Source organism: Colias eurytheme, chromosome 13 (assembly GCF_061535395.1).
Source record: "Colias eurytheme isolate Ceu_HAF_F1 chromosome 13, ilColEury1 Martin Lab GWU primary, whole genome shotgun sequence".
NCBI classification, from domain to species: domain Eukaryota; kingdom Metazoa; phylum Arthropoda; class Insecta; order Lepidoptera; family Pieridae; genus Colias; species Colias eurytheme.
The window spans coordinates 8,049,288-8,076,634 of NC_142992.1; the positions used below are offsets into that span (position 1 = coordinate 8,049,288).

At 38.2% G+C, this 27,347-nt stretch overlaps 2 protein-coding genes across 7 annotated transcripts in view; one reads left to right on the forward strand and one right to left on the reverse strand.

Moving 5' to 3' along the window:
- Positions 1-1,618: 1,618 nt before the first annotated feature.
- Ssrp (structure specific recognition protein) lies at positions 1,619-16,982 on the reverse strand. The gene is made up of 13 exons (XM_090108541.1): positions 16,762-16,982; positions 16,359-16,544; positions 15,449-15,664; positions 14,638-14,816; positions 14,093-14,332; positions 13,003-13,131; positions 11,495-11,656; positions 9,230-9,362; positions 8,435-8,610; positions 7,631-7,739; positions 6,822-7,019; positions 4,682-4,960; positions 1,619-1,978 (listed from the first exon to the last, which is right to left on the reverse strand). Exons 1-13 carry the CDS (start codon positions 16,810-16,812, stop codon positions 1,877-1,879), a joined length of 2,160 nt encoding a protein of 719 aa, XP_089964667.1. The 5' UTR covers positions 16,813-16,982; the 3' UTR covers positions 1,619-1,876.
- A 2,282-nt stretch (positions 16,983-19,264) lies between these two features.
- Positions 19,265-27,347, forward strand: part of Hip1 (Huntingtin interacting protein 1) — a 36,633-nt gene continuing 28,550 nt past the window's right edge. For 5 of the 6 annotated variants that reach the window (XM_090108353.1, XM_090108354.1, XM_090108352.1 and 2 more), the window contains exon 1: positions 19,265-19,587. Coding sequence is in view for 3 of the 6 variants with exons in the window: in XM_090108351.1 (XP_089964477.1) it covers positions 19,504-19,587 (84 nt within the window). In the remaining 3 variants the exon portion in view is untranslated. The remainder of the gene's footprint in view (positions 19,588-27,347) is intronic. The other variant, XM_090108356.1, reaches the window with a different exon arrangement.

The window sequence follows — 27,347 nt, forward strand, 5'->3', positions numbered from 1 at the left end:
AGGCCACGTGTCCTGACGCGAGTTTAAGATTTTATACCCAACGCCGCTAAAGAAGTTTTCACTTCAAAAAGTCAAGAATTGATTATACATTACTTAGGAATCGATATCTGTAGAAGTTTTGAAATGGGTACTGCGTCTTTGAATTAGGTATGTGCTATAACCCGAGCAGATAGAGAATAGATCTGAAGATGGCGACGGGTACTTATGGTAGGGTTGGCAAATTACGTTCTCTTACATCGTTTTTTTTTGGTTCATCAATGTTTTTAAGGTTTGCAACAAAAACGTAACGAAAAATAAAATAAAAAACAATCAAATGTAACGCAAAAAACAATATCAATAAAAGCAACTATATCTTCACTGTGTGAGTAGACAGCGATAGAGAGTGAGCGAGAACGCATGCGAGCGGACGCCATCTTCAGATCTATTCTCTATCTGCTCGGGTTATACACTGAACAATAAGCATAGTATTGTTACATCCACAGGATATTCTGCTAATTATGAAATATAAAAAATACATGATTTTTTTTTTAATAAGATAAATCAATCAAGGTTTTTACGTAGGAATTAGGATAGTTTACGACAACTTTAGTAAAAGAATCGTTAATACTACTTGGTAATTAGTAAATAGTTATTATATGAGGTAATGAAGTACCTAGTTTAATTAAAATCAATAGTAAGTTTTGAATATGATTATATTCAATAGGACCACGAAAGTACATCGAGCAATACTAATGCTACCAGAAAGCAGTTGATATTTTTGGCTTATTGTCGTTCTTGATTTTCCAGTTATAATATGCATCTCAAGCTAAAAGATTGTAAACGTCGCAGAATTTGGTTTAAATAATCGGATAATGTTTTGAATACTGATGATTATATATTTTTATTTAATTGCGCATAGTATCACGGCTTTTATAATATCTGCTGAACAATTTATTAAATAAATAACACACTTCATTGAAAAATATTTAATTAACCTAAATTTAATAATACACAAGACCTATGTACACTTACAAACGCTAAAATTAACAAAATTGGGAATTGAAATCACATTTTCTTAACAATAACAGTTATTATTGATAAAAACTATATACACACATGAGATTTACGAAAACACACATGACATAGTTGAACATGTACAGCCTGCAAATAACTAAATAACGTTAAAAATTATAGTTACGAAACAAAAATTATATTAACAGAATCTAAAAGAACCATTGATTCAAATGACTTCTCTAAACATACTAGATTGTAAGTAAACTATGATGAATTCTGTTTATAAAATAATACAATGTCTTTATTTGTATATGAATAAAATTATAAAGATAACAAAGAAATTATTTTTATTTGTAAGAAATTTATCTCAGAATAATAGCTTCCAGTTTGTTTAACTTGATTTACTTGCGAAAAATTCATCACAATATGTTATCTAAAACGAATTATCTACTGTCATTTAGAAATCGATTTTCATAATTTTAGATTTACACCGAAATTTGTACACACATTAAATTGACTGTATATTTATGAGCACAATGCAATATCAAAATTGTTACACATATAAAAAAGTCTTATTTTAATCAGAAAATGTAAACTGTGAAAATTTGATAACATCATAAATGTAATGTGTTCTATATGGAATGCTTGGCACCTAATTATATTATTTTATTTTGTTTTATATACTTAGTTTTTTAACATTCAATTTGCGCATGTGGCTTAGACTATCTTTTTTTTACCAAAATTTTCACAATTTTTTAACACATTTTGTTTTCAATCTCATTTTTCGTACCTTCAAGAGTATAAAACGTAAGTCGTAAGGTTAAAACCATGCAAATAATTAACCAAGTGTTTAACAACAACATACAATAATGTTTTATACACATTAATCGCTCCCGCTGCCGCTTCCGCTCTCATCACCGGATCCTGACGACGCTTCCGCTTCTGATGAAGACGCCTTTGGCTTTTCTTTCTTTGTTTCTTTCTTCTGCAATTTAAAAATAAAAAACGTATTTTTTAGTCGCGTGCATAATAATATAAACTTTTCTAAATAATTTTATGTCCATATAAAGAAATACGAGTCTTTTTCGCATTCATAATAATATAAACTTCTTCTGTATAATATTTTTATGTGCATATTTATTTTGGTTCAGCATTTTGTATAAAAGTTTAGTAAGTATATTGTGCCTTTTTCTGACGAACGTTTTCTCTCCTCACCCATATGAAGGCCCATTATATCACCTCGAAGTTGTCAACAACCTTCTGGGCACAGATGTGGATACGGAAAACCCCCCAAATTCTCAAAAAAGGAGATCAGCAATACTATAAAGTGCTCTAACCCAAAAAAATCACCTGGTTACGATCTCATCACCAATCGTTTATTAAAAGAGCTGCCTGAATCGGGAATGATCTACCTAACGTCTCTTTTCAATGCCATAACGAGGCTACGATTCTTCCCTGATCAATGGAAAGTCGGGATGATTATTATGTTGCTTAAGCCAAACAAAAAACCTGAAAAGGCGAAGTCATATAGGCCCATAAGCCTTCTACCGATCGTTTCCAAAATATATGAGTCACTCCTACTGACACGCCTGCTACCCATACTCGCGGAAAAGAAATTAATACCAGATCACCAGTTCGGGTTCCGCAGCAAACATGCCACTGTTGATCAGGTACACATAGGCTCACGAAAAAAATTATGGAGTCCTTGGAAACAAAAACGTACTGCTCTGGTGCTTTCTTGGACATATCCCAGGCATTTGACCGTGTATGGCACGAAGGCCTACTCTATAAAGCTAAATCCTCACTACCAAATTACCTATATGACCTTATAAAATCATTCTTGGAAAGAAGACACTTCATTGTCCGGGAAGGAGAAGCATTGTCCGAGCTGTGTCCTATAAAGGCGGGAGTCCCTCAGGGCAGCGTGTTGGGACCTGTACTATACCTGCTCTTTACTGCCGATATACCGACACCCACAACAGTCATCACAGGTACATTTGCTGACGATACCGCTATCTTAGCAACGCATAGTGACCCAGTAATAGCCTCAGAGATACTTCAAAATGCACTTAATGAAATCTCCCAATGGCTCAAGAAATGGCGTATGAAGGCAAATGAAACAAAATCTGTAAACGTCACGTTCACTTTGAGAAGAGGCTTATGTCCCGCAGTAAAATTAAACGACATTGAAATTCCTCAAGCTGACCATGTGAAATACCTCGGAATCCACCTTGACAAGAGATTAACCTGGCAAAAACACATCTTCACTAAAAGAAAACAACTTGGGCTACAGGCTAGAAAACTGCACTGGCTCATCGGTGGAAAGTCCCAACTGTCCCTTGAGAACAAAATACTAGTATATAAGGCTATCCTAAAACCCATATGGACATATGGGATCCAACTTTGGGGAACCGCGGCTAATTCCAATATTGAGATACTACAAAGATTTCAAAACAAGATACTAAGAATAATGACAAGCTCTCCGTGGTACATACCCAACGAGCTCCTTCACAATGACCTAAGAATCCCTACTGTGAAACAAGAGATCCAACGCTACACCAAGTCATATAAAGACCGCTTAGCGCACCACCCTAATATTCTCGCCCAGACACTTATGGGTGAAGATCATCAAGCACGACGACTGAAACGAAAAATACCTCAAGATTTGGTCCGCCCACAGTGACCACACTGTTATAATGAGGATGTGACAAAGGTCACATACCGTGCATGCCAATAATGATATGTCCAACATGCCGCTTATTGTCACAATTATGATGGAGACAGATCGCAGCAAAAAAAAAAGATAAAAAAAAAAAAAAAAAATTGTGCCTAGTTCACGAAATTTTTAATTATTATAATATGACGCATAGTAGTAATGAGAGATGAACGTTAGTAACAAGTGGGTTAACAGTGCAACAACAATATTAACAAACTGTACTAAGAAATATTAATTTACTACACAAGTATCCTAATTTAGCAATGAATTAAGTACCACATTATAAAATTAGTCTCTAAGTAATCACATTTGAAGTCAACCTAATCTATATTATTCTTAAATGATTCAATTAATTTTATGAATTTTGAAAAATTTGATTTTACCATCAACATAATTTAAGCCTCACCGATCTCTATCCTGCTACAAGGACTGTATTGTTACAGTCATGGACGTATAAAAAAAGACGGACGGAGTATCGCCTACACATTAAGTGAAGCCTAGTAATGGCGGCGACACATCCATGTGTGTGTCTCTGTGTTTTGTTATTTAAAATTTAAATTGTACTGTTGAGACACCATTTAACCACGCAAGACGGCATTTTAAATATTTTTTGTGAAACAGTGACGCAGTTAATCAGTCGGTAGTTCGCGACGTAATGGCGGCCGACTAGCTTACTATGGTGAGAGTATGTGCGTGTTCATTGTCTTTACACGATCGCTAGCTTACTACGGTGGCTTCACGTTGGTTGTTCGTAAAACGGCGTCCGTCTTTTTTTATACGTCCATGGTTACAGTTGAAATAACTGACAGACTTAGTCATTATCTTCATAGTTTTTGAAATCAAACAATATATATTTAAAAAATAAATCAATCGAAACCATTTTCAACATTATTTCTCAGTAACCCAGATTATTCCTCATCATTACTTATAATTCAATACAACAATAACCATCCTTAATATAAAACAACTCACATCTTTGCTCTCCTTTTTCTTATCACCGTCCGAATCAGAGGAACTATCGTCATCTTCGATATACTCCTTACTGGTGAACTTCTGCGTTCCTGCACCAGAACTCCCACTCTTACTGGGCTTCTTACTCGCCGGTGCTTTACTCTTCTTCTCCGCTTGTTTCTTCTCTTTCTCCGCTTGTTTCTTCTTCTGTTTGAACTCGTCAGCCGCACCGCTGTCTTTGTACTTTTTCATCGCTTGGTTGTATTCTTCTTTCGCTTTGTTCGCTTTCTCTTCCCATTCCTGTGAGTTAAATATTTGGTATAGAGACATTTAAACTACAATTTTAAAGTTAAGTTATTGTAAGTTGTAATGGAATAAACATTTAAATTAGACTTTACTGATTTCTTAGATAATTAAAGCTAAATAGGTCACATTAAGAGGTAGGCAAAACATCTGTGAGACTACCGGTGTTATTAGTGATTATAATATGTATTCCCTATGTCACTCGTCAGTATCTAAGTGAAACAAATTTATAACTATCGAAGTAATTTTTTCATCAATCATAATTAAAAAAATGTTTTTGAAGTGACTAGATCTTTATCTGCTTGGAATACCTTACAAAAGATCATACTCAGTCGCGTCAAAAACATGGTAACCTATTAAAAACTCGAATTTCTATTACCCGAAACTTAAAATCCCGAAAACGGTTGTTAGAACTTTTAAAAGACAGATGTAATGAATGACAAATTTTTAAAATTCCTTTTTTAATTTCCCAGATGAATCAATTTCCAGATGCACCAAAACCAGATTTTTAAAAAGTATTTTTTTGTTTCCCGTATTCTCATAATACAGATCTCAATATACCAGATTCTCAGAATACTTTTTTTTGTTTCCCATCGTACCATTTTCCAAATAAACTATTGCCAAATTTTCATAATCTTTTTATTTGGTTCCCATATAATCGTATAACAGATAAACTAATGCCAGATTTTCATAATCTTTTTATTTGATTTCCATACAATCGTGATTATACCTTTACTATCGACTGAAAATAAACATTGTCAGTAAATTTATTGTTTTACTTGTCCATTACAGACCGGTTTTAGTGTCAAAGTCGACTCAGTACTTCAGTAGGTTAGGTTTGAACTACGACCCCCACGCTAGAACTGACTCGCTATTGTTTTACTTGCCCATTACAGAAAGGTTTAAGTCTCAAATTCGACTCAGTAGGTTAGGTTAGGTTTGAACTGTGACCCCCCATGCACGAGCCGAGCGAGCGAAGCGAGCGTGCCGCGGCAGCGGCCGGCGAGTGCCAGAACCGACTCGCTATTGTTTTACTTGCCCATTACAGAAAGGTTTAAGTGTCAAATTCGACTCAGTAGGTTAGGTTAGGTTTGAACTGTGACCCCCCATGCACGAGCCGAGCGAGCGAAGCGAGCGTGCCGCGGCAGCGGCCGGCGAGTGCCAGAACCGACTCGCTATTGTTTTACTTGCCCATTACAGAAAGGTTTAAGTGTCAAATTCAACTCAGTAGGTTAGGTTAGGTTTGAACTGTGACCCCCCATGCACGAGCCGAGCGAGCGAAGCGAGCGTGCCGCGGCAGCGGCCGGCGAGTGCCAGAACCGACTCGCTATTGTTTTACTTGCCCATTACAGAAAGGTTATAGTGTTAAAATCTATTCAGTAGGTTAGGTTAGGTTCGTGCTGCGACCCCCTGGAAGGATTTCGTTTCGCTGGATATCGTTTATTTGAATTTCAAAAATCTGGGCATTGTTTGTCTGGATATCAATTAACTGTATTTCAAAAATTTTTGTTTTAAAAATCTGGCTTTCGTGCATATGGATTACGGTCATCTGGATTTTGTGCATTTAGATTTCGTATGTCTGGAACTCATTCGTCTGGATTGTAAAACGTCGTACAAATAAAGAAATGGGCAAATGAAATTCGGAGTTGCGATTATATGGCAAACAAAACTTCGAAATTTTAAAATTCGGGATTATGAAAAAATGTCCAAACATTTTCTGGATTATGATATTCGGAATATTAAAATTCGAGATTAAGATAGGTAACCCAAAAACATACTATAGTTATGAAATTGCAATCATATGTTAATACTGAAATTCTAACTTCGCTTTTTATTATGTTTCTTCTGCAATACTCACAGATTTATCCTTCATATCGCGCCACAGTTCGCCGCCCTTCTTTGCGACATCCGTAACTTTAATCCCGGGGTTCTCATCGATGATCTTCTTCCTGTTCTCGTTGAGCCACAGCATGAACGCGGTGGACGGACGCTTGGGAGCGTTGGCGTCTTTCTCACGCTTTTTAGACTTTTCCTTGCGTTTGCGGGGTGCTTCCGACTGGAAATGTGTATAGGTTAATAAAATAATATAATAAAAAAAAAAATGTATGCGTGTACTAGAGTACACACGTAAAAATGTAAAAGTAAAAATGTCACGAGTATGGCGTAACGCAAAAATGTCACGCGTACGGCGTAACGCAAAAATGTCACGCGTACGGCGTAACGCCAAAATGTTACACTAAATTTTTGTCCAACCCCGATAAAGAAGTTTCACTTCAAAAAAAAATAAAGCATGTATTTTAGTTACCATGCATGCATGTCACCAATCCTTGATAAGTGTATAAATTTTGAATTAAATCTTGTTTCATTAAAATGATTTAATTAAATTTAAAGTGGGTCAAAATCGAATCTAAGGAGTGAAGCTAATAAAAGCCTTTTAAAAATATTATAACAACTATTTAACAAATTGGCCGATTCAATATTTTTTTATAAGATCGCATTATTACTTTCTAAATACATGAAGTATCTAATTAAAAAAGTAGCAAAATTATTAATGAATAAAATTGATCTTTATATTTTTATATTTAAAAAATTTAAATGATTGAGCAGCTTGCCAAAAAAGGTTCATCTGTTATAATGTTTTAAAAATAAGAAATAATTTAGTCTTACAATTGTGATGGTCTTCTTAGGTTTCTTCTCCTTTTTCTTTTCCTTTTTGCTGCCCTTTGAAGCGTCCGACGCGTCTGATTCTTCTGATGACGATGGGTTTGTGTCATATCTAGAAAAATATTGTATGTTAATTTTTGAATAAAAATGTACATTATCCAAAGAGCATTCGTCCCGCTCCTTGGCCTCCACTTTGACTCGCGCGAGCTATTGCCTTATTTACATTCTTATTTCTAAACCACTGACCACTTGTTCCTCACAAATCAGCACAATTTAACCTTGCTACATGTCCAACACACAAAAGCCCTCTCGTCCTAACTCCTCTCAAAAAATATGAACCATTCTATTATTTTATTTCATCCTTCTACAGGGTTAGTTTTCAATGACCAGCCAAAATTTAAAATTAAGATCTAGATATTAAACCAAAGGTACATTTGAAATATTATTGTCGAATAAAAAAAAAAAAATAGCATTCATTTGAAAATGTCTTAAAAATTTCCTAAATCGTAAACACGCGATAAGCTTATTGAGAATCAATGCACTTGTGTGCGTGCGCGCATCGCCAAATTTATGTGTGTGCTAACTTCTACCTCTCTAGGTTGTTGAACTGAATTGTGCTTTTGTAATGTCCACACGTTCGCTTTTTAGTGGCGGACAGGAATGAAATCTAATTAAAAAAAAAACGTTTTTTTTTTCATTAGATCGAATATGTTATCGATTCTGAACCATTTCTGAAAATTTGGCCGGTCATTGAAAACTAACCCTGTATATTCCAATATACAATTAATCGATCAGAAAGAATCTTACTCCTCCGCGACATCGCTCTCCTTAGCCTTCTCGGGGTTGAAGTCCTCGTCCGTGCTCTCGTCCGACTCGTCGCTATCGTCCCGCTCCTTGGCCTCCGCTTTGACCCGCGCGAGGTACGCGTCCGGCTCCTTCTCTGTGTCCGAGTCGCCGAAGTCGTCGTCGTATAGCGCTTTGTCCTGGAATTAATTATTGATTAAAAGCATTATAAATAACAAGATATATATACATATATATATATATATATATATATATATATATATATATATATATATAAATCTTAATCTTAATATATCCTATTAATTAATTAATTAATATTAATCTAATATATATTATATCCCTTTCACACCAACTTGCCAAGTTAGGTGTGAAAGGGACAAAAAAACAACCAGGCGTCATTCAAGGTCATACCTTCCCGTGACAAGTAAACGTTCATAGTGCAATCTCCAGTGTATTAGATATAAGCTTCTTGGTTTGAGTTTATTGATTGTAGTGTTCTATTGGATAGTAATTTTGCGTTTCGTCAATTTGTGTGTGTGATGTGTCATGTATTTGTGCTTATTTTAAATACGGAATACATACATTGTTTTAGGAATCTTAAAGCAAATTATGACTTAAAGATAACAAGTTCAATTAAAATTGTACCATTATGAGAGATTGTGTAAATCATCTATTTGTGTTTTCTTGCATTTGGAAAGTTTTATAAAGTCGACATGTGGTTATACACAACAAAATCAAAACATTGTATAACATAATATTATGTAACTTTAAGTATAATTTTTTTAAAGCCATACTCACATTCTTGCCAGTGTTCTTAACATGCAGTTTCTTTGATGTGATGTAATCAAACAATTTGTCGTATTCGCCTTTTTCAATACTGCTAAATGTGTGGACACTGCCTTGCTTTAATTCAATTTCGAAGTCGAAAGATCTGTAAAATGAGAAAAAAAAAATTAAGTCTTCCTTCCAATATATTATAATGTGATATATTTTGTTGTCCTTAAATTTAAAAATTGCTAAAATTTCATTTATTTGAAAGTAGATAATACCTCACTAAGATTTCCAAAAGTTATAGTTGAAATCTTATTATGAATGCTATGTACAAGAACAAGAATTTTAGTATCTTTTAAACATTTTTATTAACAAAATATGTACAGTCACGAGCAATAATATATGCCTAGGGGGCGATGTGCAAAAATATCTGTCACTAGAACAAATTCAATAATATCTGTCTGCCCGTATACAGCAAAAATATCTGACATTAGTAGGCAGCATAATAAAGTGGCATCAAAATTATATGACGAAAATGTAGAGCAAATAATTGTGACAACCTCTCGAAGCATAAATATGTGACGTCACCTAGGAGGCAATAATATCTGACACAATTTTATATTTCTGTATTGTAAAATATAATTGATTCCTCACAAAAAAGCATAAATATGTGACACTAGCTTTCCGCCCGCGGCTTCGCCTGCGTTTTCACAGAAATACCGCATAGTTACCGTTCACGGCATAAATATGTGACATCAACTAGGTGGCAATAATATCTGACACGATTTCATATTTCTGTATTTTGCATCGATTCCTCACAAAAAGCATAAATATGTGACATCAACTAGGAAGCAATAATATCTGACACAATTTCATATTTCTGTATTTTGTATCGATTCCTCACACAAAGCATAAATATGTGACACCAACTAGGTGGCAATAATATCTGACACAATTTCATATTTCTTTATTTTGCATCGATTCCTCACACAAAGCATAAATATGTGTCACCAACTTGGTGGCAATAATATCTGACACAATTTCATATTTCTGCATTTTGCATCGATTCCTCACAAAAAGCATAAATATGTGACATCAACTAGGAAGCAATAATATCTGACACAATTTCATATTTCTGTATTTTGCTTCGATTCCTCACACAAAGCATAAATATGTGACACCAACTAGGTGGCAATAATATCTGACACAATTTTATATTTCTGTATTTTGCGTTGATTCCACACAAAAAGCATAAATATGTGACATCAACTAGGAAGCAATAATATCTGACACAATTTTATTTTCAATTTAATATTGAATTAATATAAAATAAATAAATTTTATTTTAACTACGTTGTTTTAAAACATGATTGCCATATTAATTAATATGTGCCGTCGTTGTATACTACATATTGTATGTCTAGATATTATATCCTACTAGGTTAACACCCACGGCTTTGCCCGCGTTTTCAAAGAAAAACACGCATAGTTTCCGTTCCTGTGGGATTTCCAGGATAAAAGCTCTCATAAGCGCTAATCCAAGTTACCTTCTTTTTTTTTTTTTTTTTTTTTTTTTTTTTTTTTTTTTTTTTTTTTTTTATATTAGAGTGGGCAAACGGGCTTGTGGAGCGCCTGATCGTAAGCGAGTCCACCGCCCATATTCATCTACAGGGGTTTCTGTAGTTGCGTTGCCGACTTTTTGAGATGGAGGTGCACTCTCTTCTTGAAGACACTCAAGTTGTAGACATTAGGAAATGTCGCTGCGGGGAGGCTATTCCATAATTTGGTAGTGCGTGGTAAATAAATTTCGAGGAATAGAGGAATCGATGCAAAATACAGAAATATGAAATCGTGTCAGATATTATTGCCACCTAGTTGATGTCACATATTTATGCCGTGAACGGTAACTATGCGGTATTTCTGTGAAAACGCAGGCGAAGCCGCGGGCGGAAAGCTAGTGTCACATATTTATGCTTTTTGTGAGGAATCAATTATATTTTACAATACAAAAATATAAAATTGTGTCAGATATTATTGCCTCCTAGGTGACGTCACATATTTATGCTTCGAGAGGTTGTCACAATTATTTGCTCTACATTTTCGTCATATAATTTTGATGCCACTTTATTATGCTGCCTACTAATGTCAGATATTTTTGCTGTATACGGGCAGACAGATATTATTGAACCCGTTCTTATGACAGATATTTTTGCTAATCTGCAAATGGTAATATATTTATGCTTCTGACTGTACATATAACACTATTCTATATACATTGTAATATAAACTCACTTGGTAGAAGAAGCGCCACCTCTAGCGAAATTCACAGAGGCAATTTCCTCAAATCGTATATGAACTGGTGGTTTATGTACATAGATGAAACCTTTTTCTAGTGGGTACAGGTAACCGGCAGCAGCTTTGTATGAACACGCGATCGCTGGCGTCTTGTGATGTCTGGAAATTGTAATGCAATAATATTTATAGAAATGTTAAATAAAGTAATAAAAGTTGTATTATTGCTAATGATTTTTAAATGCATTTTAGCTGCGATAGTCGAAATATTCGGATTTGTGGCGTTTTAAGTAATTGATCGCATAATTTAGTTGAGTTCAACCCCTCTAAAACACAAGTTTGCGCTTTTACTGCTAAAAAGAAGCCTTTTGTCATCACGCCTAAATTCCAGAACACTCTTCTCAAGGCCACGCCTAGTATCGGAATCCTCGGGGTCGACATTGCGAGCGACGTTCAGTTCAGGGGTCATTTGGAAGATAAGGCTAAATTAGCCTCAAAGAAGCTAGGGGTGCTCGCTAGAGCGAAACAGTACTTCACGCCTGCTCATCGCCTTCAACTTTACAAGGCCCAAGTTAGGCCGCATATAGAGTACTGTTGTCACCTCTGGGCTGGAGCACCCCAATACCAGCTACTTCCTTTTGACCGCCTTCAACGTCGAGCCACTCGAATCGTCGACCGACCCGAGCTCACCGATCGGCTGGATTCGCTCGCGCTGCGACGTGACGTTGCATCGCTGTGCGTATTTTACCGTATTTACAATGGGGAGTGTTCTGATGAACTATTTAAATTAATACCCGCCGCGCAATTCCACAACCGCACTGCACGACACAAATTAAAATACCATCCACACCACCTGGATGCATGGCGTTCGTCTACTGTGCGTTTCTGTAGACATTTCCTGCCAAGAACTACGCGGTTGTGGAATAAATTACCAGCTTCAGTGTTTCCTGATTATTACGACATGAGCACCTTCAAGAAGAAAGCCTATTCCTCTCTTAAAAACCAGCAAAAAGCTTGTAGTAGAGTCCCTGACACTGCGAACGCTCATGGGCGGCGACAACCTCGCAGAAGGTGAGTCGCCTGCTCTTTTGCTGGATTTGACATAAAAAAAAAAAAAAAAATCACTTTTCGTCTCTATTGTGTAATCGGTAGTAAAAGATCCTATTATTCAGTTTTAAACAGAGTAGTAGGTATTTTCTATAAGAAAAAAAAGCAGTTGCCTCGAAAACAGTAAATTTTAAGATAGGGTGTTTCATGGACAAATCAGTCAGAAACTATATTAACTACACACCCTTAACGGGAAAAGGTCGACCTGCAACTCAGTATATTTTGTGAAACAACAAATTTTACGAAAATTTATTTATAAGTAAAGTTACCGGAATAGGTCGACCTCCAACTCAATATATTTTGTGAAACGACAAAAAAAAATTATTACGAGTACAAGTACATAATACAAATAGGTCATCAATAATGTATTTTAAATCCATAAATAATTTACGCTAGCTTACCCCAAAAAGTCTCCAGGTCCAGTCACGCGTCTGTTGATGATGACCTTCATGATTTTCGCGAGCACCTCATATGTAGGTCCCGATAGCTCTTTTGTAATTTTACCTTCATATTTTTCTGTTAACTCCTCTCTGAAATATTCATATATTTTTAGATGGGGATATATAAATATTAATATTTTTTACATGCAAGTATAACAAAATAATTTGGAAAATCCAAAAGTGCACGCCTCATAATTTTTTTAATAAATATTTATTAATTATTATTTTTGTTTATTTAATAACAATTAAACCACATCGAATCAAACCCTGAAAAATGAAAGGGTTCTATTCCTGAGCATACTCAAGCGTAAGAGAAAAAAAAAGACTCGATTAGTAAAGTATTTCGGTCGCTATCGTGTTAACAAGAAAAAGGATCCGCACATACAGACACACGGACGTCCAAGACAGAACTTTTTTAAACTGTTTTTTAACTAGTTTAAATAACAAAAATGACATCAAAAATATCATGAACGTTAAAAATAGTGTTTTTTCTTAATATGTGTGTGTATGTATTATCTTACAAGTGCAATGTATGATTACATAAAGACATTTTAAGTTTGAAAAATCAGATGTTTTGCGCGAAGTGACAGTAGTACCCACCTCAACGCTTCGCTTATGAGGCGTGCAAAAGGAATTATAAAATCCCTTGACTACTTAGTCTTTTACAGTATTACGATAAAACTATGTGTCGGTATCGTAAGTTTCATATTATAGTGCTGAGTGCATAATATTCGAAATTCAGAACTTCGGGAAATTTTTTAGAATACACAGCTAAACTTTCCATTACCAGGCGATCCTTCTTTTATAAAAGAAACCTTTAAATATAATAATGAATTAGAATCGAAATATTCATAGTTACATTCCAATTTATTACTCTGAAAGTACTTAGATGATGAGGTAATTCGATTTATCAATTTCGGATCACAAATCCTACGTAAATATTTACGTCGATAACTTATCTTTTGGTGTTATTTGGCAATTTTAAGTATTTCAAATTCATCATTATAATTATTACAACGTTACTCTATCAAAACAACTAAAAATAACTCACTCAGTAAATGGTAATTCCAGGCTAGTTTCTTCCTCAATCCCAAACAATAGCACCAAATAATGATATCTCGTTTGACCCTGTTTAATCGGCGGGTCCAGAGACACAACAAAGAACATCTGTCTCGTATCCTTGTGAGGCAAAAGGAACAAACGTAGCACTGTCGACATCGGTATCTTGTAATCGAATGTTTTACCGTGAAGTTGGAAGAACGTTTGAAACACTTTGATATCGTAGCGACCACTGTAACAAGGATATATTGTGATTTATTGAAAATAGTTAATTTGTATATAGAATAGGAAAGAAATCTAATTAGATTTTAATGTTGATAATGGAACCCTTCTTATTAGAAATCTGATAAATAACTCATGAATCTTTTTAAATTTTGATTCAAATTAAAATATATTTTATTTCCTTGCAAAGATATTAAATCATGTAACAATATACAAAAAACACAACATAAGAACAAACATTTTTCATATCTAAATTGTTTGTTATTGAATAGAACAAAATACAATTTTAAAAACTAAAATTAAACACATCCATACCGAGGCGTAAGACACTGCAACTCCCTGAAGATTGCAATAGCGTCACCAGACACAGATATAACACTGGCTTTGTTCATCACTTGCTGGTGGAACGCCTCCACTGCGTCCATGTCACCCGCCAATTCGCTCGTCGGAATGTGGAATCGCATCTCCATCAACGATACGGGTGTGTCGTCATTCTGATTATGAGAAGAAAATCACATTGTTTGGTTCAAATCTTCTTATAAATACGTCAAATGTAATAATGAGTTAATATTTGCGCTAATGTCGACTGTGCCTGCATAAACATTTAAAATGGAATGTGGCTCATATAAGATATTCGTTTACTCAAACTTTAATTTAACATTTCCTTATTAATTATAATAACTTCTGTGTGTGTATTATGAAATTAATTTTTAAACATGTAAGATCCCTGTAGCGACACCTCGCTCTGAATCGCGCAAGCGAAATGTTTTCGCTACAGAGCTATATATACAACTTTCCGACATCATCCATCGGGGCCTTCACGGCCGGCCAGTCGAGTAGACTGGTCGAGGATCCTCCCTTTTTCGATGGAGGAATTCCACCTTCCTTCCTCCACAATCCCTTTTAATTAAGATGAGCTAGCTGTTTTTCATATTCTGTTTCCACAGTACAGCCTTATTAATGTTAGAGCAAAATTAGAGTATGTAATGCTTTCAATACACATCCGCATAAAAATGATCTTTACAATTAAATAGTAATTAGTAGTACTTATGAGAATAAATAATTAAGATCATAAAAATATTGAATTTTTATTTGAACAAGGTACATAATATTAGGAATCACATACCTGATGAAATTCCAACGTCACTTCATTCTTCCCTGTATTACACTGTGACACATAATGTAATGGTATTTCAAAAGCTGTGTGTGTCCCAACATTATAACTGAGCACTGCTCCGTTGAACTTCGCCGTCCCCCAGTTCCAGCCTTTGAGGGACAATTCCTTTTCTAACATATCCTTGTTGTAACTGGATTTGAAGAACTTTGCAACTTTCTCTTGTTCCTATAAGAATATTTCCAATAAGCATAATATAGGTATAGATGTATCTTACTAGTTATAAGCCCAATAAGATACATCAAAATGGAAACATTTATTTCACTTTTTTTTTTTTTAATTTAGGAAAGAACAATATACCATTGTATAAGAAATATATACATTTTCAAATGGAAAATTCATATCCAATTATTTATTGTTGATAAAAACTTATTGGATTAAGTCATAAAAGTCAAGAACAAATAAACAACAAGTTTAAAATATTAAAGCAACATTAAAAACATCATTGATAATAAAATAGATTGTTTTATTATAAGCAAGCCACTCATCCCAGATCTTCTCGGGCTAAAAACAAAATAATAATAAAAATATATCCTATGTTACTAATGAAATTTTATATAATCTATCTGCATTCTGAACAATAATGCTGTGAACTCCTGAATGTATGTTTCATGCATTATCTTGTTTACTAGCTTTCCGCCCGCAGCTTCGCCTGCTTTGTCTAAAACCTAATAAATTATATACTAAAACCTTCCTCTTGAATCACTCTATCTATTACAAAAAACCGCATCAAAATCCGTTGCGTAGTTTTAAAGATTTAAGCATACATAGGGACATAGGGACAGAAAAAGCGACTTTGTTTTATACTATGTAGTGATTGGCCTTTTCTATTGATATAAGGTACTCAAAATGTAATATTTACCCCTTCTTTAAAACCGCCATATCTGTGCAGAGTCCCATTCTTAAGAAACACCCGAAGACCCCATGATCCTATAAACTTTTGAAAGTTTACAAGCTCAATGTCATTGGCAGATATTTGTTCCACTTTTCCTGTTTTACTGTTTTTAAATATAATACTTTGATCTGTCATCTTTAGCCGCCCAGGAACCTTAGAAAAGGAAGGTGTTAATATGTTACATTTGTGATATTTATAAAGAATGAAGACCTAAATCAAAAAACATAAACGTAAACAGTTTCTACGGTTATGTAAATTTGTAGGTAATATATATAGTCAACCTAAAACTTCTTAAGAATTAGTCTTTTCGAACATTTCTCCTTTTTTATAATATAACAACAGGGTATAGGACTCAAGCATGTGAACTTACCATGTTGCCTTTGATTTCGGCAGAAACATCGTTATATTCCAGAAATTCCATTGCTGGCTTAATAAACTGCAACGTATCTTCAAGTAAAAGATCACTAAGTTTTGTTTTTTTAATACTTTTGTATTTTAATATAAAATACGAAAAAAAATAAAAATTACTCGCACAAAAGACACCACTGCCGAACAACCTTACCGAAATGACATATGACAATTGAAAACAACAAAACGCGCGCGCCGCTACGCCACAGAAAATAAAAGTGACGCTGTCGCAACCACAGGTCGCAACGCTGTCGGCTGCTCGGCTGCGTAGCTCGGCTGTGTGATGTGTCAAAGATATAGATCCTGTATAGTGTATAGAGATCATATAGATCTCAGAGGAATAAAGTATAAACCATAGGGCGTATTCAGAAAGAAAGCTTGAAACTTATAAGCGCTTATCGGCGCTTGTCATGTTCATATATTTTCCTGTCAGTGCTGTCAACCCGCGCAGGAAAATATATGAACATGACAAGCGCCGATAAGCGCTTATAAGTTTCAAGCTTTCTCTCTGAATACTCCCTAAGTATATATATTATAAGTTATCTTATAAGTATAAGGCCGCCTTTACACCTGTAAGTTTTACTTACGTAAGTCACTTACGTAAGCTACTTACGATAAATTTTCAAGTGTAAACACTCGTTGTAAGTAACTTACTGTAATTTTTTACAACTTTCGTAAATTTAAAAATTACAAGTCTAAACGTGTTCGAGTTTGCTTACGGAAGCGACTCGCAGCTTATTGAATTATTTTGATAAGTTGAGAACTCACCAAAACAATGTCCTCTAAACAAAATTTTATTTACAATATTTTTTGTATCTTTTTATTTAATTTTTGGAGCAACTTTTTCCAAAAGAAATTCAAAACTTGTAGTATTCATTCTTATAAAATTGAAAAAGCCGTGTTGGTCTTCCATTGTCAACTCCTTCAAAAGATTTTCAAACGCACCTTGTGCCATTCTTTTTTCTAACCAAGGTTTTTATTGGCTATCGCTTTTTATTGGACAAAATTATATATGCAGCAGCCGCTTGAACGTGGCGTCTTCGAGGCATTTTTTTACTGATTTAATGTAAACGGGCGTGTAATAATTTATGTAAGTTTAAACTCACAAAAATTACGTAAGCATTATTTACTGTAAGTTTATATTAAGTGTAAATGCAACCGTAAGTCAGTTACATAATTTTTACGAAAGTACTTACAGGTGAAAGGCGGCCTAAGATAGTCTATAAAGATTGACCACAGGATAGACCAAAAAATAATAGCGATGCGATGCGACAATATTTAAAGTATACTTGAAAGTTTTAATAGTGGCCGTTGATGATTTTTCTAGATATTAAAGGTGAACCAGCTGATATAATACAGTTTTATTAAATACTAGCTGTGCTCCGTGGTTTTACCTGCAATGATCCGCTCCTGTTGATCTTAGCTTGAATAGTCTTCCTCGATAAATGGGATATCTAACACCGAAAGAATTCTTCAAATCGGACCAGCAGTTTCCGAGATTAGCGCGTTCAAACAAACAAACTCTTCAGCTTTATAATATTAGTTAAATATAACCACACGTACATTGTACATATTGCGTGGCGGCACGCATGCACGCATGCATGGGTACTGACTACTGCTGCTATTCGCTTTATTGGCTGTGTAATTTTAATACAATTTTTAATGTATTACTCCAGTACTGAACGAAATAGATAGGATAGATGCGCAAGGGTCTCGTAGCAATTAACAGAGGGTACTGTGAACTGTCACGCACGCAAATATTATAAGTCTCAATGGGTGTTAAAATTTATAACTTTAGTAGTACTAATAAGAGTAGGGTATAGACCTATACATGTAAAAACACGTTAACATAAGTTTTAGAGCGCACGTTTTGAAGTGAAACTTCGTTAGGCGCGTCGAGAGTAAAATTTCAAGGTCGCATCATAGCAATAGCACGTCCGCGTCATGGAGAAAGGCGACGTTTCTTTTGTCTTTGAATCTTGTCAAAAAAAAGTGTGCTGGGCACACACGCTCTTTTTATTAGTTATTTTTTTAATGCCGAACAAAGATATTTTTTATGTAGGATTAGGGAGTTTTAACATTTATAGTAAAAAGAAAATTAAAGATCGAAGAAAGAGTAGCAAAACTTAATAAAAAGCAAAAACAAAAATTAACAATTATTATAAAATACAAAAATAAAATTTAACTGCGACTGTATATTGGAAGCTCAACCACCGTGGCACCTTCAATCTTAATTTTTGACTTGTAATGGTAACAGTAGTATTGCATGCCGCTAATAATAATAAATCGATCGTCGCAAGGATTTGCCTAATCAGTCCTTGAATGGGGTTCTTTATTCGTTCAAAGTACGAGCCATGTACGAGCCTATATTTTTATATTTTATACTTCTCTTTGGCACAAGCTGTCTTTTCAACAATGACATTGAAGGATGATTGACACAAGTCAATTGATTATTGACATTTGACATAAGACATTCTTCTACACAGTTTTTCAGTGGCTGTGTTCGTGCAATGTTGTGTATTTAGATTATATTTTTAAAAGAAATTTTCGCGAAAATTAATTTTTTCGAAATCAAAAAACATATTTTAGTGTATGGTCTTGGAATAAAGTTTGCAGAATATAATTGTGCAAAGAAAGTTTCGTTTGAGAGATCGAGTCTCGATCCATCTTAATTTTGTTGTCGTCCTTTACATGTGCAAATCCTATGGCGTCATTATCGTTACCAAAAGTACTTCAATTGAAGAAAAACAGCTTGGATGCTGAACGTGAACACTTCGAAAAGTTTCAGGTACGTTATATTTACAACTTTTAAATTTATAAATGTGTAATCATCTTACCATCTTACTCTATACTAAACTTTTGGTCATAAACTTCTTCAGACTTAAATTGTATACAGTGTTCATTCAGAAGTGACTAAGTTATATAAAATCCTATCATATCTGGATAATTTATGCAATTTCCAAATATAAAGACACTATATTTGAATTTAAAACATACCTATATGTTATCACTTTAGAGAAAAGTTGTTCTGTTAATTAAGGTTTTGTTTTTTAATATTTATATTTTTTTGGGCTTCAAACTCAAAACGACTTGTAGATATTCATAGATTGATTGTTTTATTCATTTGAAGTAAATATCTTTTTATGTCAGTTTGTTATAATCCATACTATATACTATATTACTATATATATATACTATATCCATACTATCCATACTTAATATTATAAATGCGAAAGTAACTCTGTCTGTCTGTCTGTCTGTTACTCAATCACGCCTCAACTGCTGAACCAATTTGCATGAAATTTGGTATGGAGATATTTTGATACCCGAGAAAGGACATAGGCTACCTTTTATTGCGAAATATGTACCACGGACGAAGCCGGGGCGGACCACTAGTAATATTATAAATGCGAAAGTCTGTCTGTCTGTCTGTTACTCAATCACGCCTAAACTACTGAACCAATTTTCATGAAATTTGGTATGGACATATTTTGATACCCGAGAAAGGACATAGGCTACTTTTTATCCCGGGAAAATGACGCAATCCCGGAAATCCTACGGGAACGGGAACTATGCGGGTTTTTCTTTGAATGCGCGGGCGAAGCCTCGGGCAGAAACCTAGTAGCTAATAAAATTGTAATAACTGCTACTCCACCTTTCATAGTCAATCCATGTTACTGTATTGATATACGGTACAGACAATATATTGTAAACCCCTTAAATATTGCTGATAAATGCCAGAATTAGTATGAGTAGTAGCATCTTTTTTATTTTTTTGTGGCAATCATTCAATCCTTGTTTATTACATAAAAATAATATTATAAACCATACTCATTAAGGCATGTTTATTTTTATTAGAGTTTTGAAGTTTACCATTTTACTTTAAATATCTTGCATTTGGTACAAGTTTTGTAAGAAATTGACAAAGATTGAATGAATGTGTTTTGATTGAAAAAATAAAAGAAAACATTTGTTTTTTTTTCATTTCTAAAAGTTAATGCATATTAAAGTTTCAAGCAAAGACATGGTAACATCCTGATGTGAATGGTTCCTGACCATTTTATGCCATCGATCAGGTCAGCTATGTTTCTCCATCATTTGAGCCAACTCATGGATACCTATATCCGTAGTAAAGCCACTGTAAATTTGCCTTTATCTAAAACAAAGTACTTGTTTGTGTTTACAAATCGGCACTATCTATAAACAGTAATAGTTTGATAAATCCATAAAAAAATACAGTTCTATAATAACTGCGTTAAAAACAACCGACTTCAAACTTGCACTTGCAACATTTACAAATACAGACAAAAATGCTCATAAAATAAAAACTACTGGGCCTATCCGAATAAAATTTTTATGGGACCAATTCGACACCATCCCGCATCGAACAAAAAAAGAATCACGTAAATCGGTTCAGAAACCACGGAGTAATCGGTGTACATACATAAAAAAAAAAAAAAAAACATACCGGCCGAATTGATAACCTCCTCCTTTTTTTTTGAAGTCGGTTAAAAATAGTATTCAAAGGTTTTCCTGTTTATGACCACTTGTTCATTACTATTTACTCCACATTATATTGAATAGGGAAACTTTTTATCTATCACTTCTATCAAATTTTTTTGGCCTTGACATCCATTGCTAATATACAACACACACATACATGAGCAAAAATACCTAAAATATTGACTAACATTTCACTTAAATATGACTAATTGTGAATTAGCGATCGCCTTTTTTCCGGCGTCAACGATTCGCGATAAACAATATTCCACTTTATCGTTCACTAGATAATGAGGATAGTCTGATAACATATCAACAGCCAGCGGCTCGCCATACTTCTAGATACTTTCAATCAGTATAGTTTTGAGTGTATATTTTTAATTGGTAAGTCAATATTTTCTTTGTGCTTTAACCTTATTTGGTATTAGTCTGAAACTTTCGTGAAAATAGGTCCGATTTTTAATTGAAAGGTTAATTGAAATAGGAAGAACAAAACCGTATCCGTAAATGCTGTTTGTGTATGATTGTTTATTTTCAAGGGTAATCACTAATCACAAATCTTTACACCTGATAGATATATTATAGAATTATTCGTTATTATCATAACGTTATATAAATGTATTTCTGTGTACTAATTTAACTATTGACACATCGAAAATTATTACAATAATATTCAACATAAAACGTACGATTATTCCACTATAGCCGTACTTATTATTAACACAAATGTTTTGTATATTTAAAAGTTGAAATAACACATTCGAGAGAATGGGATGCTAGCTACAGCTTTGATTGCCGGCATCCGCCTACACCGCGACGCTACAACGTATCTCGTTCCCGTTACGATGATATCGGAGTTGTTTACGTACGATAATATTTGAATATCTACGTGGTTTTTAAATAAAACATGCGCGTGGTTTAGAAGAACTAAATTTTGTAGAGAATAGAACGTGCTTATCTTTAGTTCGCTTTTGGCTTCGATGTGATTTTGATGCGTTTTGATATAAGTACCTATTTACAATATTTTTGTATGGTAACTACCTAGGTATGACCCGGCAAACGTTCTTCCGCTTCTTCATAGACAACTTTTTTTAAAACTACCTACTTTCCAATTAGGGGTATAAAAATAGTTCACGATCTATTCGTTTTTTTTCGTATTATCGTAAACATTAGCCCGAATAATTAATACAAAAAATATAATCGGTCATGCATGCCGTTTTGGAGGAGTTTGGTTACCAACATTATGACACATGAGTAGAAAGACTACTCATGTGATTATGATACGAGTATTATAAGATTCTGTCAGTATTATCTCAATTATGGACGTATTAAGAGAAAACATGGCTAATTATTATCGTTTTCAAGTGTTTTCAATTCACATGGCTTTTAAGAGATATCTCCAGAGTGAAAAACGTGGGAAGAATCAAGAAACCATGAATGGCATGAAACCGGATCGGAGCGTGACTGGATAATATAAGTAATGTAATAGCAATTAAATGACTTTACATTTATGAATCAAATGGTATTATAGTTCCTAGTAGGTAATTAGGTATTATAGTTTATTATTATAGTATGAATCGCTAAGAAAAATAACGGCGGATTAAACCCACAGAACAATATGCCCACACGTTTAAAAATTAAGTACCTACCATATTGCATCTAAAGAAACATGGCTGTGTTATGATAATTGGGTTTTGCTATGAAATTTATATGCAAATGTTTGTTACTTGAACCGTGAACCAGATACCTATAGCTCAAAATGCTAATCATATTAATTATTATCTATCTGCCTCAGCTGCAATTAATTTCCCGTGTTTCCACTCTAAGCGATAGCTATAAGCTAAGTACGTAATTTGTTGTACTTTTCTTCTCATTTTCAATCAGTAACTAGTCAAAGTCATAGTCAATAGCTAAACTGTATTTCGGAAATCTATACAGTGCATGTAATTCGTAGGGATTCGCAAATATATAGGTACCTTTTTTTTTTTTTTTTTTTATAGTGGGGAAATCTTCCAAAGATACCCACGGCCCCCGGGGAAGGAGCCGTGGGTTATGTCGGATTCTTACCGACTAAAACCCCACTGTGTTCCGTCGAGCCGCTTTAATGATGGGGCCGCGGGTATTTGTTAGAATTCTTCCGCGACCCCCTCGGCGGCAGCCCATCTCCAGGCCAGGCGCAAGCCAAGAACAGGAAAGGTGCCTGCTCTTCCCTCCCGTTGGCGGCATGAGCGGAACACGTCTCAAGTCGCCTCACCGCACCGGACGATGGATTACATTCCCCGTTCCACCGCCCGGTGCCCTTCGTCAAGGAGGCACGTTGCGACCGTGTAAAGCGGCCGCAACACGGCGACGACGCCCAATAAGACGTCTGCGCCGGATCGGGTCCGCGTGAGGATCCCTCTCGCGCACCCGCTCTGCCTCCTCTTTCTGCGAGATCACGCTCTCCGAGAATGCGATCACCGCACGCCAGGATCTGTCGCCATCCACCATTGCACGAACAACGGAGGGTAGAGAGAGATCCGGCCCGATTATCGCGACTAAGCGAGCACGGGGCTCGGCCCACGCGGGGCACACGGCAAGAGTGTGATCTGCCGTGTCCTCCGGGCAGGCACACCAGTGGCAGACCATGCTGGGCTCCCTCCTCGCGACTTTACACAGGTACCGTCCGAAGCAGCCGTGCCCGGACAGTATCTGCGTAAGGCGGAAGGTTATGGCCCCGTGCCGCCTGTCGCACCACTCTTGGAGGACTGGACGTATGGCCGCAACCGTCCTCTCACCCGCGCTGGGCTCCTCGAGCCGGCGTTCCCACTCTCGGAACCGCCGCTCGACAGCCTCGGCCCTCCACTCCTCTACTTCCTCGTAGGAAGGATTCACCCCATGTGACCTAGACGCCGAGACGCGGCGATACACGTCCGCTAGCATCTCGGCGTCCAGATCCCATGGCGGCGTTCCGGCCATTACGCAGGCAGCCTCAAAAGACACCGTGCGGTATGCCCTAACTACCCTGAGCGCCATGACCCGCTGCGGCCTCCGCAAGAGGGGTCTGGTACGGGCGCTCAGGGTGTCTGCCCAGATGGGGGCCCCGTAGAGGGCCATGGAGCGGATTACGCCAGTGTATAGCCGGCGACACCCACCCCCAGCACCTCTAAGGTTTGGCAGCAAACTTCCCAGTGCTCCGGCCGCCCCTACAAGACGGGGGGCGAGGCGACGGAAGTGCTCCGTGAACCTCCATCGGCTATCCAACACGATGCCTAGGTATCTCATGGTGGTGGTGACCCTGATTGCTACCCCATCCACCCGGATCTCTGCGCCTGCGCTATGTAGCCTCCGGCGACCGGGAAAGAAGATGGCTTCGGATTTCTCCAGCGCCACCCGTAGTCCCAACCGCCGGATGCGGCACACCACCTGCTCAACTCCCGTGGTAGCTAATAAAGCTGCCTCCTCGTATGTGGCCCCACGCGCAGTCACCAGAGTATCGTCGGCGTAACAAGTTACGCCAACACCTGGGAGGTTAGTGGCGCGCAGGACCCAGTCGTACCCGATGTTCCACAGAAGAGGCCCGAGGACCGACCCCTGTGGGACACCGCACGACACTTCCCTCTCACTCCATCCATCGCGGGTTGGATAGGCAACAGTCCTATCTGAAAGGTATGACCGCAGCAGTCGCACCATGTAGCCCGGCACGCGATGATAGTGGAGAGCTTGCAGGATACTGCCCCACGGTAGGGTGTTAAACGCGTTTGCGATGTCCAAAGACACCGCCAGGAGGACTTCTCCACTAGCGGCCGCATCTTCTGCGGTGGCTCTCACGCGAGATATTGCGTCGAGTGTGGACCGACCACGGCGAAAGCCGAACTGGTTCCCGCTGAGGTCTGGTCCCACTCCCTCCAAATGGTTGACGAGGCGAGCTGCGAAAACGCGCTCAAAAAGCTTGCTCACCTCGTCAAGCAATACAATGGGCCTGTACGCTGAGGGCGAATCGCGCGGGCGCCCCTCCTTTCTTAACAGGACCAAATTCCCTGTCTTCCACCTACGGGGAAATTGGCCCCGCTCAAGGCAAGCCGAAAACAACCGCTCCACCCGGGGCCCGAGGGCTTCCAACGCTAGCACCCACGCTCGGCCAGGTACCCCGTCAGGTCCAGGAGCAGTGTTTTTCCCTTTAAGCCGCGTAACTGCCGACTCCAACTCCTCATGGGTAACGGCAGGGATTTCTTCTGCGGGCTCCTCCTGTGACGCAGGTGTCGCCGCCATCGGCGGAGGAGAATATCTTCCCCGGTCCGGGAACAGAGATACCACAACCTGTTCTAACAGACGGGGCTCGAGAGACTGAGACAGGGGCGGAGCCCACGGGCGGAGCTTCTGCCTCACCCGTTTATACGGCCGACCCCACGGCACTCGGTTCAGACCCTCGAGCATCTCTTCCCATGCTCTATCCTTGGCGCTGCTGATTGCCTCCTTCAGAGAGGTAACGCACTCCCTGTAGGAGGCATACAGTTGCGCTTCCTCCACTTCGTCCCGTGCACTCCGGCGCCGGTGCCTGGTGTACGCCCGCCTCGCAGCCACGCAGGATGCGCGCAGCTGGGCAATTTCGGCGGACCACCAATACATCGGTCTTCTGCGCGGATTAGAGCGAACTCTACTCATGGCCGCATCACACACCTGCGCCATGGCATCAGCCATCCATGCTGCATCGTCCTCTACTGTTGCGATCTGCGGTGCAGGGATCCATGCCTGAACTATGGCAGCCTCAATTAGGAGTTCCCTATCGAGACTACGAATCGACCAACGTGGACGTCCACCATTTAGGGAAGGCTCACCGCGAAACGCGGATGGCGCAGAGACGCTGAAGCGGATGTATCTGTGGTCCGATAGCGTTTCCACATCAGTTACAACCCTCCAGTCGCTAATTCGCCTTGCAAGGGGGGGGCTAGCGAAGGTGATGTCGACGATGGAGCCCCCTCTTTGCCGCACGCATGTCAGCTCACTCCCGCGATTTACGACCGAGAGATCAGCTGCGACCGCCCAGTCCTGCAGCACCGCACCCCGCGCATTTCTCACCGATGATCCCCATGCCATTGATTTGGCATTGAAATCTCCGGCTAGAAGCACGGGCTGCGAAGGAGCGAGGTCAATCAGTTCCCCAAGATCTGCCAGGAACCACTCGAATTCATCCAGGCTACGGTTGGGAGAGAAGTAGACCCCGATCACTGTGTTACCATTGATCGAGGCCGAGACACAACCCTGCCGCCGGACTACCCTTTCCATTACTGTGCCGCCCTGCGTTACTAGCGTCACCAGTCCATCCAAGTCGGCCGCCCAGTTGTCCCGGGACGGCACGAAATAGGGCTCAGCCACCACCGCCACATCTATCCGCCACTCCGCCAGACTCTGGAGCAAAAGATCCTGAGCTCCGGCGCAGTGGTTGATATTGCCTTGGAGGAAATGGAGGAGAGCCATTACTGCGTTTCCATTTCGCTAACCGTCACATTCGCCTCGACGGGCGCGGGACAAGGACACGGCGCGGTACCTGGACCATCGCGTCCCCGATTTCCTCTTTTCCGCTTCGGGGCTTTGCAGGCCGGGCCCCCGAGCCGGTGTCCCGCGGGCAGTTTTGCATCGGCGCAAAGAACACAATGAGCAGCTGCCGTACACCCTGCAGCCTTGTGCCCATTTTCGCCACATCGGTAACAGACGTTGCTTCGGTCTGTGGGCGACGAGCACATGGCCCTAACGTGTCCCACCTCCAGGCACCGGAAGCAGCGTTGCGGCTTCACTGCACCGAGTGAGACCCCCGCGGAGATCCATCCAACAAGGATGCGCCCAACCTGCGCCACCTTTTTTGCAGCAGCAACTGGGCAGCTCACCCACGCCGTGGTGGAACCTCTCAATCCCACGCGCAGACCACTGCACTTAACCTGGTCCGCGGGGCACTCACCCACCCGGGAGACCGCAGCTGCAACTTCCTCGGCAGCCACCGAATCATCCAGACCAGTGACCCGCACCTCCGCGCACTTTACCGGTCTGGATACCTTTATGGTATCCTCGTCC

Excerpts from the sequence above, each read along its gene's own strand:
- Ssrp (XM_090108541.1), bottom strand. The coding sequence starts at position 16,812 with ATGGAATTTCTGGAATATAACGATGTTTCTGCCGAAATCAAAGGCAAC. Across the intron at positions 14,817-15,448 it reads TGACGTTGGAATTTCATCAG|AATGACGACACACCCGTATC; the intron begins GTATGTGATTCC and ends TCTCATAATCAG. Across the intron at positions 4,961-6,821 it reads GCGATATGAAGGATAAATCT|GAATGGGAAGAGAAAGCGAA; the intron begins GTGAGTATTGCA and ends TTTAACTCACAG.